At 35.6% G+C, this 14,749-nt stretch overlaps 1 protein-coding gene across 4 annotated transcripts in view; it reads right to left on the reverse strand.

The window, feature by feature from the left end:
- Nucleotides 1-3,799: 3,799 nt before the first annotated feature.
- LOC125648687 (uncharacterized) overlaps nt 3,800-14,749 on the reverse strand; it is a 34,481-nt gene continuing 23,531 nt past the window's right edge. For 3 of the 4 annotated variants that reach the window (XM_056142209.1, XM_056142208.1, XM_056142211.1), the window contains exons 7-10: nt 13,863-13,964; nt 11,402-11,482; nt 8,908-8,995; nt 3,800-4,824 (exon numbers count right to left, since the gene is read on the reverse strand). In XM_056142209.1, coding sequence (XP_055998184.1) covers nt 4,287-4,824; nt 8,908-8,995; nt 11,402-11,482; nt 13,863-13,964 — 809 coding nt within the window. In that variant the 3' untranslated portion in view covers nt 3,800-4,286. The remainder of the gene's footprint in view (nt 4,825-8,907; nt 8,996-11,401; nt 11,483-13,862; nt 13,965-14,749) is intronic. The other variant, XM_056142210.1, reaches the window with a different exon arrangement.

Consider the following 14,749-nt stretch of genomic DNA (forward strand, 5'->3'; position numbering starts at 1 on the left):
TATTCACCCATTATCAGGGAGTTTAAAGCCCTACATAATTTCTTTTCAGTAAGTGCATCTTTTAAAGCATAAGTCATTGATTTTTTAGGATGATGCGTGTATTTTTTCTCCTCAGATAGCAAAACGGTTCAAAGGTCATACTTATCACATTATTACTAAACATTATGGATTATTCATTTCACTCCATTAAATCAATAAGTGATTCAAAATTCATATTAACCTATCAAGTTTTGATTTCACGAATAGTTTTTTTTATACAGACAAATACTTAGATTACATTTCCGTGTTCAGAGGGACACTTGACACAAACGAAAACATGGATGCATTTGCATAGTTTGGTTGTAATAAGTACAAACATAAAAATATTAAGTTTGTAACAGTTTGTTATACACCCATTATCAGGAAGTTTAAAACCCTACATAATTTCTTTTCAGTAAGCACATCCTTTAAAGCATAAGTCATTGATTTTTTAGGATGATGCGTGTATTTTTTCTCCTTAGATAGCAAAACGGTTCAAAGGTCATACTTATCACATTATTACTAAACATTATGGATTATTCATTTCACTCCATTAAATCAATAAGTAATTCAAAATTCATATTTTGGATTTCAAGTTTTGATTTCATGAATAGTTTTTTTTTTATACAGACAAATACTTAGATTACATTTCCGTGTTCAGAGGGACACTTGACACAAACAAAAGCATGGATGCATTTGCATAGCATAAAAATATTAAGTTTGTAAATAACATGCATATTTAAGGTCTATTTCAAATTATTAATCCACTGACTTGCAGGCATAGATACATGTATGCTGTGCCCAGCCTGTTCAATATCATTGACAATTTTAACGATCACGGTGAAGGAACAGTTCATTGGTAGAGCGTATATTTAACTATTATGTAAAAAGAATGTTGTGGATTCTCGTTCCAGCCTAATCAAAACATGTCCCCAAAAGTAATGAGACCAGGCGGAAGCTAGCAGCCACTAACCAGCAGCCAATAAGCACGTAGAAGCTAGCAGCCACTTCCTTCCATCCTTTCATTACAAATTACTGATATAAATTCATTTCACCATAGATGTACAATTATGTGAACTAAGTTGCTCATGAGTGTTGCGATTGACATTTATTGATTCAAAACATGAATTAAATTAAAAATTCCTTTAACATAGGTTTAAAATCAAATATTTTCTATGAGCACTCTCAGTCCTTTGAAGATTTTCCTTAGTGGCTGCTAGCTTCTACGTGCTTATTGGCTGAAGGTTAGTGGCTGCTAGCTTGAGCCTGGTAGTAATGAGAGGGGCCTGTCCTGTGCTATAAACATTAACAAATAAATGTATATCATCTTGGCATGTGGTCTTTAACTCAAAGTGAACGGATCTTTTGGAAATGACTTTGACAATAGGCATCCCTTAATACGATAGACATTATTAAGGCCAGGCTTTTGGAAAGGTGGCTCACTTTAATACGGCATCATCTTGCTGTTAACATCTGTGTTAAAATTAATCATACGATGATCTGTTAACATCTGTGTTAAAATTAACCATACGATGATCTATTAACATCTGTGTTAAAATTAACCATACGATGATCTGTTTTTTCAAAAGCGAGTTTGCGTTAACTTTGTGTTAACATTGTGTTAACTTTAATCTACCTCCAGTACCTGTCTCAAGTCTTAACACAGTGGTTAAAACTGACCACCGACTTCATTTTCTAACCGTCTCGGACCAAAAATCATGAAAATTTCAAGGGCTCAGACATTTTGAGGTGTGGATTGATGCTGAACTATGACGGTACATTGTTTTTGTTGTCATGAATTCATATATTCATATCTCATGAAACTGACCTTGGGGAAATAGCTAACAGAAAAAAATGGACGATAATGTTACACCTTTTCGTCAGTGGCAATATCACGCAGGTATTGGTAAACACTTTCAGAATCAACTTTAAAGGGGCAGTTGCGGTTAGTTATTCAATAAGATTCATATTATATTCAAGTATACAATAATCCTGTGATATAATCCATGCTTAAGATACAATTTTACCTAATTTTTTTGGCTTCCAAATGTCATAGTGCATCAAGGCCTGTTCATCTGATGAAAATCTCCATGTTAAGCTAATACACTGATCCACAGAGGTTCGTGAACTTATATTTTGAACAATGAAATCCGCTGCTGAAAAAATAATCTCCACCAACCACCACGAGCCTCGGACAAACATTGGACATCCGCCATTTTTTTAATCAATAGTAAACACAGAAATGTATCGACCGATCATGCGTTAATAATACAGTGTGTACGAGTACATATATTTTTCTATGAGAAATGATTAAACATTTTATTTTGGAATCTGTAAACCAGACAGGTGGTATCCAGACAAAGTTCATGAAGCCACAGTCGTACCATTTCCCCCAACCAAAGACAAACTCGCAGAAGTGTACGCCGCGGATTGCCTTACGTACGTCACATCATAATCCTCAAAATCGGCTAAATTTCACTCAATAAAAAAGATGCGTATATGATCGAAGGTAGGATGTTTTGTTGTTGATTGTAGTACACAGACATTTACAATTCAGGCACACACACATGTAGCATAGCTTTTCAAAGGGGGGGGGGGGACTTCAATTTTCAATACACGCTGTTTTGTCTTGGTCACTACAGTGGAGGGTCAGGGGAAGTGTATATTAGTATGTTATAGCTGAAAAGAGAAAAACTTTCAGCACAAAATATACTTTTACAATAAACGTGGTTGAACACTATGGTTATTTCACTGATGAATAGAAATGTGTGAGAACAGAATTCGAGCAGCTACACACACCTGATATTGATTGATACTTTGTGAGTATGTAAAGCTGAAGAAAACGAATAGTGATAAATCTCAATACTCCTGGAGTTATTACTTTAATTTTCTATAAAACCCTTAAAAGGATTAAATGATAATGAACCGGAAAGCTATATTTCTTATGTTATCTTTCTTGCGAGAGTTATCGCCCTTGTCATTTTTAATTGCTTATTAGACATACTCAAATAAATATTTTATGAGGGTTAGTTTTGAATTAAAGTACATACAATTATAATCATTGTGTGTTTCTATAGTAGATTCTATAAAGATTAGCCAGTTTGGGTATAATTAGTATTTTGTTTTAATTTATAAGTAATTATACACTACGGATCATTATGGTATTGCGGATATATAGGATTCTTCTACACGATGGGTGAAACAAAAACGGGTCTAGAGGTAAAACTCGACAAACCCTGTAAAATACGTATAGGTGTGCGGACTTCCCTACATATATTGTACGTGTTGGTAGTAAGTGTGCGGTCATCCCTGCTAGATACTGTCAGAGTGAGTGGTCAAACCCTGCTCTGGATTTGGCTTTTCTTAGCTAGAAGTGTGCGGACATCCCTACTTGTTGCTGCGCAAGATCTGGTGTGAGGACATCCCTGCCTGTCTTGTGGTAGAGCTCTGGTGTGCGGAAATCCCTGCCAGTGTCTCTGATTAGAACAGGTATTTAAATAGTGATAGGTGTGCGGTCATCACTGCGCAAGGGCAGGTGTGTGGACATCCCTGCTTGTCCTTGTGGAAGTGCGCTGGTGTGTGAAATTCCCTGCCAATGCACTTCTTCGCTACCAGTCCATAGATCCTAAATAGGCGCAGTACAACTGATTAAGTCTGCGCATTGTACATATTTGCAGCATCTCAGGCCTATCCGTTTCTATCACGGGTACGAGCCCGCGGGGGTTCACAGGCAGTGACCTCCCTTGCACGTTACAATAACAAATAAATGATAAACGTCGTAAAGTATTTCACAATTTAAAAATAATAAATTCCTATGCGTTGCAATTCAACTACATACTATGAAGTCATTTTCAAATAGATGACGCTTTGTATATAAAGACGCCGTTTTTAGCATATAATTTTTATTTGTTACATCAAATATACATAGATAGATTATATACCAATGAACTGTATAGATCCTAGGATTTTGACTCTGTGAAGTTTTATGGAATTTAGAAACGCAACATATTTCGGCCAATACCTTACCTTGTTTTACTCGGGACGACCTGTTCCTTCCTCAGGACAAATAATTATTTTCTTTATATGAAAGGTGAAGATAACGAACAATGATCGACCTCATAACATAAATAGGCCAATGAAAAGACGTACAGAAAGGTGATTGTTATAAACTTAATACATGGGTCAATAACAAAATTCGACAACAAAAGGACATAATCTGTGTAAAACATAAATAAGGTGTTCATACATGTATTTCAAAATACCATCTGTCACTTTTCCGTTTTCAGGCGGTCGTAGCATGGCGGTTCTGTTTTCTCCGTTTTGAGATCTTCGTAACATGCTGGTTCTGTTTTCTTCGTTTTGAGATCTTCGTAACATGCTGACTCTCTTTTCTCCGTTTTCAGATCTTCGTAACATGCTGACTCTCTTTTCTCCGTTTTCAGATCTTCGTAACATGCCGGCTCTCTTTTCTCCGTTTTCAGATCTTCGTAACACGCCGGTTCCCTGTTTTCCTTTATGAGATGCTCGTAATGCTCCGGATTTTCATACTCCATTCTTCCATCATTTTCAAATGATCGTGTCCTTACTTCTATACTGTCCACTTCCTTATTAACGTGTTCTTCCCCTGAGGAAGGACCAGTCATTCTATCTGCTGTAGTGTTTTGTGGCGTGGATACATTCTGCGGTTGCTTTTCTGTGGAAACAATTTGTGTTGATGGCGTCTTAGCTGTGTTCTTTTGCGTAACATTCACATATGACACTTCTGTACCGGGTATGTTGTCGTGTTTTATACATCTCATCTCTTTCCTATCAAAAGACATTTATACTTGAAAATTAATCGGTTACACAACTTTCGATGTTTGTAAGGTATGTCAGTCACTAATTGCCAATAGTGAACGCTCGAGAACCTTCTGTAGTGGTCGATCGCTCTACGCCTGTACTAGACGGTAAATTATTGTCTATGATAGACGATACTCTCTAACACTTTATACTTTACGGTAACATACTCTCTGTAACTACTCACTGAAGTGGATAATTACTTACTGTCTATAGTGGATAATTACTTACTGTCCATAGTGGATAATTACTTACTATCTATAGTGGATAATTACTTATTGTGTAGTGGATAATTACTTATTGTCTATAGTGGATAATTACTTACTATGTGTAGTGGATAATTACTTACTGTCTATAGTGGATAATTACTTACTTCTATAGTGGATAATTACTTATTGTCCATAGTGGATAATTAGTTACTGTCTATAGTGGATAATTGCTTACTTCTATAGTGGATAATTAGTTACTGCCGGTAATAGATAATTACCTACTTTTGTAGTGAATGATTACGTAATGTCTGTAGTGGAATAATACTTACTGTCTGTAGTGGATAATTAGTTACTGTATATAGTGAATAATTGCTTGCTTCTATAGTGGATAATTAGTTACTGTCTGTAATAGATAATTACCTACTTTTGTAGTGAATGATTACGTAATGTCTGTAGTGGAATATTACTTACTGTCTGTAGTGGATAATTACTTATTGTCTATAGTGGATAATTAGTTACTGTCTATAGTGGATAATTGCTTGCTTCTATAGTGGATAATTAGTTAATGTCTATAGTGGATAATTGCTTACTTCTATAGTGGATAATTAGTTACGGTCTGTAATAGATAATTACCTACTTTTGTAGTGAATGATTACGTAATGTCTGTAGTGGAATATTACTTACTGTCTGTAGTGGATAATTACTTACTGTCTGTAGAATATAATTACTTACTGTCTTTAGTAGATATTCACTTACTGTATATAGTGGATAATTACTTACTGTCTATAGTGGATAGTTACTTCCTGTCTGTAATGTATAATTATTTACTATCTGTTGTTGAGAATTTATTTCCAACTGTATTGAACAACTGAATTAGTGTACAATCACTTACCGTCTGTAGTATACAATCACTTACTGTCTGTAGTATACAATCACTTACCGGCTGTAGTGTACAATCACTTACTGTCTGTAGTATACAGTCACTTACCGTCTGTAGTGTACAATCACTTACTGTCTGTAGTATACAATCACTTACCGTCTGTAGTATACAATCACTTACTGTCTGTAGTGTACATTCACTTACTGTCTGTAGTATACAATCACTTACTGTCTGTAGTATACAATCACTTACTGTCTGTAGTGTACAATCACTTACTGTCTGTAGTATACAATCACTTACCGTCTGTAGTATACAATCACTTACCGTCTGTAGTGTACAATCAATTACTGTCTGTAGTGTACAATCACTTACCGTCTGTGGTGTACAATCACTTACTGTCTGTAGTGTACAATCACTTACTGTCTGTAGTATACAATCACTTACTGTCTGTAGTGTACAATCACTTACTGTCTGTAGTATACAATCACTTACTGTCTGTAGTATACAATCACTTACTGTCTGTAGTATACAATTACTTACTGTCTGTAGTGTACAATCACTTACCGTCTGTAGTATACAATCACTTACTGTCTGTAGTGTACAATCACTTACTGTCTGTAGTATACAATCACTTACTGTCTGTAGTATACAATCACTTACTGTCTGTAGTATACAATCACTTACCGTCTGTAGTATACAATCACTTACTGTCTGTAGTATACAGTCACTTACTGTCTGTAGTATACAATCACTTACTGTCTGTAGTATACAGTCACTTACTGTCTGTAGTATACAGTCACTTACTGTCTGTAGTGTACAATCACTTACTGTCTGTAGTGTACAGTCAGTTACTGTCTGTAGTGTATAACCACTTACCGTCTGTAGTATACAATCACTTACTGTCTGTAGTATACAATCACTTACTGTCTGTAGTATACAATCACTTACTGTCTGTAGTATACAGTCACTTACTGTCTGTAGTATACAATCACTTACTGTCTGTAGTATACAATCACTTACTGTCTGTAGTGTTGAGTCACTTACCGTCTGTAGTGTACAATCACTTACCGTCTGTAGTGTACAACCACTTACCGTCTGTAGTGTACAATCACTTACCGTCTGTAGTGTACAACCACTTACCGTCTGTAGTGTACAGTCACTTACTGTCTGTAGTGTACAATCACTTACCGTCTGTAGTGTACAGTCAATTACCGTCTGTAGTGTACAATCACTTACCGTCTGTAGTGTACAATCACTTACCGTCTGTAGTGTACAGTCACTTACCGTCTGTAGTGTACAACCACTTACTGTCTGTAGTGTACAATTATTTACCGGCTGTAGAGTACAGTCACTTACTGTCTGTAGTATTGAGTCACTTACTGTCTGTAGTGTACAGGCAGTTACTGTCTGTAGTGTACAACCACTTACCGTCTGTAGTGTACAATCACGTACTGTCTGTAGTGTACAATTACTTACCGGCTGTAGTGTACAGTCACTTACTGTCTGTAGTATACAATCACTTACCGGCTGTAGTATACAGTCACTTACTGTCTGTAGTATACAGTCACTTACTGTCTGTAGTGTACAGTCACTTACCGGCTGTAGTGTACAATCACTTACCGGCTGTAGTGTACAGTCACTTACTGTCTGTAGTATTGAGTCACTTACCGTCTGTAGTATACAGTCACTTACCGGCTGTAGTGTACAATCACTTACTGTCTGTAGTATACAATCACTTACTGTCTGTAGTATACAATCACTTACCGGCTGTAGTATACAGTCACTTACCGTCTGTAGTATACAATCACTTACTGTCTGTAGTATACAATCACTTACCGGCTGTAGTGTACAATCACTTACCGGCTGTAGTGTACAATCACGTACCGTCTGTAGTGTACAATCACTTACTGTCTGTAGTATTGAGTCACTTACTGTCTGTAGTGTACAGGCAGTTACTGTCTGTAGTGTACAACCACTTACCGTCTGTAGTGTACAATCACGTACTGTCTGTAGTGTACAATTACTTACCGGCTGTAGTGTACAGTCACTTACTGTCTGTAGTATACAATCACTTACCGGCTGTAGTATACAGTCACTTACTGTCTGTAGTATACAGTCACTTACTGTCTGTAGTGTACAGTCTCTTACCGGCTGTAGTGTACAATCACTTACCGGCTGTAGTGTACAGTCACTTACTGTCTGTAGTATTGAGTCACTTACCGTCTGTAGTATACAGTCACTTACCGGCTGTAGTGTACAATCACTTACTGTCTGTAGTATACAATCACTTACTGTCTGTAGTATACAATCACTTACCGGCTGTAGTGTACAATCACTTACCGGCTGTAGTATACAATCACTTACTGTCTGTAGTATACAATCACTTACCGGCTGTAGTATACAGTCACTTACCGTCTGTAGTATACAATCACTTACTGTCTGTAGTATACAATCACTTACCGGCTGTAGTGTACAATCACTTACCGGCTGTAGTGTACAATCACGTACCGTCTGTAGTGTACAATCACTTACTGTCTGTAGTGTACAGTCACTTACCGTCTGTAGTGTACAATCACTTACCGGCTGTAGTGTACAATCACTTATCGTCTGTAGTGTACAGTTAGTTACTGTCTGTAGTGTACAACCACTTACCGTCTGTAGTGTACAACCACTTACCGTCTGTAGTGTACAATCACTTACTGTCTGTAGTGTACAGTCACTTACTGTCTGTAGTATACAATAACTTACCGTCTGTAGTGTACAATCACTTACCGTCTGTAGTGTACAATCACTTACCGGCTGTAGTGTACAATCACTTACCGTCTGTAGTGTACAGTCACTTACCGTCTGTAGTGTACAATCACTTACCGGCTGTAGTGTACAATCACTTATCGTCTGTAGTGTACAGTCACTTACCGTCTGTAGTGTACAATCACTTACCGGCTGTAGTGTACAATCACTTACCGGCTGTAGTAGAGATGCATTACTACGATGATTATGACAAGAAGTGTAGCAAAGGCAGCAGCAACAGGTAGAAGAATCAATGGTATTTCTAAAATGATTAGAAAATGCGATGAAAATTTTTCATACTCACACAAACCTTTCCTTGAATAGCTGTGTTTCCCTGCTGATACAATTAATTTTATCTACAATACTCAGCATAGAAATATACTTCCATCAGTATTACATGTATACGAAGTGGATGAAAGATGAGAGATTCTCATATATAGAAAAATGTTGATTCAAGTAAAGTTAATCGTTTGCATTAGTGTTTACGATAATCTATATCGATTTTCTTAGTATATTTGGATTTTCTATTGTTGCATTCTGTACCAAATGTTATAATATATGGTTTGGTATCTTTATAAAAGGATATTTAGAATCGAACCATCAATAGATATTGTTTTAAATGCCACCAATGTTCGTTTCGAAACCAGCTTATATGAACGTAGCTATCAACGTTTCTATGCTTCGATGCGTGTAAAAATATGCGTTATTGATGTCATTGAATATGGCGAAGGAATTGTCAGACGACATTAAAAAATTATCATAGATTTTATTGAGAGCGGTCATCAAGTCATCGGACATGTTTCAGAAAGTTTGAAAATAAGTAAATCCAGACCAACGGAAGAAAATCGGCATTAGAGAGGTGAATAAGACGACAAGAATATATGCTGCAGGGGTATATACTTCACTGGATGGTTGAAAATCGGCATTAGAGAGGTGAATAAGACGACAAGAATATATGCTGCAGGGGTATATACTTCACTGGATGGTTGAAAATCGGCATTAGAGAGGTGAATAAGACGACAAGAATATATGCTGCAGGGGTATATACTTCACTGGATGGTTGAAAATCAATGGGGAAAAAATAATTTACAGCGACGAGATGATGGTGGTTATCAAACCAGAAGAGACACTTAAAGATTGGAGTAAGCCTTCAGAAGTTTGGAGACCTGAGTGTTTGTATAGGGTTTGGGGATGCTTTACATATGATGGTGTTGGTAATCTGTGTATAAAAAATGGAAATATGAATTATGGACCGTGTTTTACAAAGGTACTTGTGATTATGACTAAAAATGTTACATATTTCTTAAACTCGTTAACTTTATTAATTTTGTGAGATTATACCTATTTGAACCTACATAGCTTAATTATTCTTATTCACATTAGAATCATAATCTAATCAACGAAAAAAAAAATACAATAAATTGCAATTAAGACTTTTTGTCTTAGTCGTAAGTTCTTTTGGAAAACATGGCTCTTATATCTACATAGAAACAATTTGAGGCACGTGGTGACGAAAACATTTTATAGCAGATAACCTTTCCTATTCCAAGATGACAATGCACCTTGTCATCGGTCAAGGTTAGTAGAAGAATGGAAAGACAAAATGACCTTCCTCAGCATTCCTGGACTGCACGGGCTCAAGACTTAAGTCCATAGAAAACATTTGGCTAATCATGAAAAACACGTTATTTGGTACATAACGTTAAAGCTGGGTGCCTGGTTTGGCATTTTATTATCTTATGATCAAAGACTGTGTTGAAGCCTCCCACACAGATGCAGATAGGTGTTGATCCAAAGGGAGATATAATAAAGTACTGATCTTATTCTACATCATAACAGAGGGGAGTTTTAATCTTAACTTTTGTTTGTATCAATAAGAAAATTGGCGGCTTATAAAAAAGTTGACTCATCTATGGCACTATGTTGTAGTTAAGGGAAACAAGAAAATACATCAATAATTCTGACAACGTATTGAACACCTGCAAGACATGGCTAATGTTGTGCAGAATTACAAAGAAGAATGACATCATAACTGATGAACTTTATATCCAAATGTTTATAGTTGAAAGTGATAGTTTGAAAGTGTTTTAGTTATTTGACCTCTATCCCGTATAGGATACCCAAGAGTTTGGACTTATCAAATGAAGCACTATTGTGGTGTGATTACATGAGATTTTCTGATACCTGATCGAACAGCAATGTAATTTGGTCATTAATGCATGAAATGCCCCAATAAAAATATTTCAATTTTCGGGTGATGTTTTTCCATTGAATTATGAAGTAAAGGTTTGTGAATAATGGAAAAATAAAAGTAGTTACATAGTAACTTTCTGTTGTAGATATGGGTTTTTAGCCATATCAAAACATTTACAAATACTTTTACAAAATTCTATAGCTATTTCGTTGGTATCCCATGTCCTTAAAAACTGAAAATTTGTGACAAACAAGACTTGTAAATTGTTAATTGTTAGAAAGTAATGTAACAAATGTAGTCTTTTAATTCAGTATAACCCACAGCTATACCGACATCGGAGACAAAACACTTTTAACTCGGTCGATACGCCATTCTCTGATGTCAATATACCTATGGGTTGACCTACTCAAATTTATTTATAAATGTTGTTTCTCTAGTATACTCAACAAGCATCTTGTTTAATGACTATCATACCGTTAGATTCCTCGGAGGCACTCGCGGAGAAGAAACTTTCTTCCTCATACACTGTGCATGTTTCTTTTGAATCCATTTCTTCTGAATAATGCAACATATTCAGAATTTAATAAGTATATTTGTATTGTTATTTTTAATCTTTTACCAGGAATACATTATAGGTACTCATATCAGGTTTTATCCCTTGGGATATATATATATATATATATATATATATATATATATATATATATATTTAATACAAATTAGAGAGTTGGGCTAACACGGAACTTGGACATACCAGAGGTGGGGTCAGGTGCAAAGGAGGAGTAAGAATCTCCTTTCTCGACTGGGCACACCCGCCGGGAGCCCTATATCTTGATCAGGTAAACGGAGTAATAAATCATCTCACGAATGTTTTCAGGACACGAAGTGTAAATGTGGTCAATTACTACTAGTTTGAAGGTGCTAGTAACTCGGGTTGGAGATTTGATTTACAATTAGTGTGAGTTACAATTCTTCGAGTGCAGAAAACAAGTAATGTAGGGATTCTTTGAGCAGGTCAATGTATAAATAATTTCCTTTTCATCACATCAGGAGATCTGTTTTATTTCCCTTGTCAGATCCTCTGTCCAGAAGGTGGTTGCAGATGGTGGACGGTATATTGAGCAATAAAACATCCTATCCTTTGAATGATGATTCAAACCAAACTGTTTCAATATTACTAACTTCAAAATCAAAATCTATATTAGAAATGTAAACAGACAATCTAATGAATAAAGGAGCGTTATCATTACTAGGGCCCCGCATGAATGTTGAAGCCCTATAGTAATCACATTTTCCGTCCGTCCGTCTGTCCGTCAACACTTTGCAACAATATTAAATATTTTAGCTTGAAAAAGATAATACAGTATCTTTTTCCTTAGACTTCTCTCCCATTCACCTCTTGGATTGTTGATTTTAATGTGAGATCTGTGTCTTTTGATTGAATCCATCATTTTCTACACAGGTTCTTATAATTACATGTTCAATTTACTTGTAATATTATTTGTTAGGCACAGGGATCTTACTCGAACACTCTCATCACTTTAAAATGACAACATTATACACAGAAATGTAGGGTTTTTAAATAATTTTATTGCGTACACATTTAGGGCAGTCGACATGATGTATTGGTGTAGTTTCACTCAGAATAAGTCAGATTTGTCAAAAATGGGAGTTGATGTCAATGAAATGAGATGTCAGAATTCTTAAAGGTAGCAGGGGACAGTTTTGCACTATAGGCCCGGTCAACTTTTTCAAAAAATGGAAATACCCCATATTTGAAGTGATATTACATGTGTAAAAATGTATACAATAATTTTAGGATGCATGTCAAATGTAGCTGAGTGCTTAGTAAAAATGTTGATATACAACATATAGGTGTCACCATGATTCCTAGCATATAGATGGGTGCAAATACGAAACTAAGACACGTGGTCAGTTGCTGAAGAAATTCCGGTGAAAACATGCAGGGTCTAGCAAAAGGTCTGTAGCTGTGAGGGAAGGTGGATGTATTGTATATTTCTGTTCAGATCAATATTTAACGTTTGGTATGTATTGCATATTTCTGTTCAGATAAACATTTAACGTTTGGTATTTATTGCATATTTCTGTTCAGATAAACATTTAACGTTTGGTATGTATTGCATATTTCTGTATAGATAAACATTTCACGTTTGGTAACTTTGGTACGTATTGCATATTTCTGTTCAGATCAACATTTAACGTTTGGTATGTATTACATATTTCTGTTCAGATCAACATTTAACGTTTGGTATGTATTACATATTTCTGTTCAGATAAACATTTAACGTTTGGTATGTATTACATATTTCTGTTCAGATCAACATTTAACGTTTGGTATGTATTGCCTATTTCTGTTGAGATAAACATTTAACGTTTGGTATGTATTGCATATTTCTGTTCAGATCAACATTTAACGTTTGGTATGTATTGCATATTTCTGTTCAGATGCGCATAGTTGTCGACAACACTTTGCGGTTGTTGTTTTTTTTGCTTTCCCTTTATACCTTTCATCGCGTATACACGTTAAAATCGAGGGCTTGTAAATTAGTTGTTCGAGACAAATTGCATTAGCTTCCAATGAACAAATACTGCAATCCAACCCAATCCATTTCTTTAACGAAAATCCCAACAGCTGAATGCAGTTACCAGCATAATATAAAACACAATGACGTTGATGCCACGATGTCCAAACAAAAATACAAGCATTGAATGTTTAACTGCAATGTGTTGTAGCCGAATAGAGTAACTCGGTAGCACCTGCTGTTTCTTGCCGTCTGCACAATTATTTGAACACTTAAGGTCGAAAAAATAAAAGTTTATTGTCGATATACTTTGTGTCACATGAAAAGAATAAGATTTACAAACATGTATATCAAATGATAGTAGAATAAGATATTTTTTAAAGATATCTTACTACTGTTGATTCCACTGACTTCAGCATTTTGACTTGAATGTGCGTCCTTTGCTTTTGAATACATGGAACACGAGTAATTTCCATCTGAGAAGTTACCTGTAACTGCAAAGTATTTCATCTGTTTAGTTAAACTTACATTAGTCGCCTGAATCACACCGAGGTTCAGACGTTTAGATTTGAAATTTTCAAATATTCGGAATCGTCAAGATAAATGTTTACCATTGTTATCAGATGTGTAGCCTCTATATGTATATAGATAGTTATCAATGAATGATTGATGGTTTCAAGCCTTCTCTGGGACGCTAAAATTGTAAAGTGTATTGTGTGTTTGTAGTTTATGTGGGTTTCAGGAGACAAATTGTAATACGATTACTAGTGTTTGAGGTTATGTGGAGACAAATTCTGATACGTTTACTTGTGTTTGAGGTTATGTGGAGACAAATTGTGATGCGTTTACTTGTGTTTGAGGTTATGTGGAGACAAATTGTGATACGTTTACTTGTGTTTGAGGTTATGTGGAGACAAATTGTGATACGTTTACTTGTGTTTGAGGTTATGTGGAGACAAATTGTGATACGTTTACTTGTGTTTGAGGTTATGTGCAGACAAATTCTGATACGTTTACTTGTGTTTGAGGTTATGTGGAAACAAATTGTGATACGTTTACTTGTGTTTGAGGTTATGTGGAAACAAATTATGATACGTTTACTTGTGTTTGAGGTTATGTGGAGACAAATTGTGATACGTTTACTTGTGTTTGAGGTTATGTGGAGACAAATTGTGATACGTTTACTTGTATTTGAGGTTATGTGGAGACAAATTGTGAAACGTTTAATTGTGTTTGTGTTTAGTGGAGACAAATTGTGATACGTTTACTTGTGTTTGAG

This window comes from Ostrea edulis, chromosome 6 (assembly GCF_947568905.1).
Source record: "Ostrea edulis chromosome 6, xbOstEdul1.1, whole genome shotgun sequence".
Classification (NCBI taxonomy): Eukaryota; Metazoa; Mollusca; class Bivalvia; order Ostreida; family Ostreidae; genus Ostrea; species Ostrea edulis.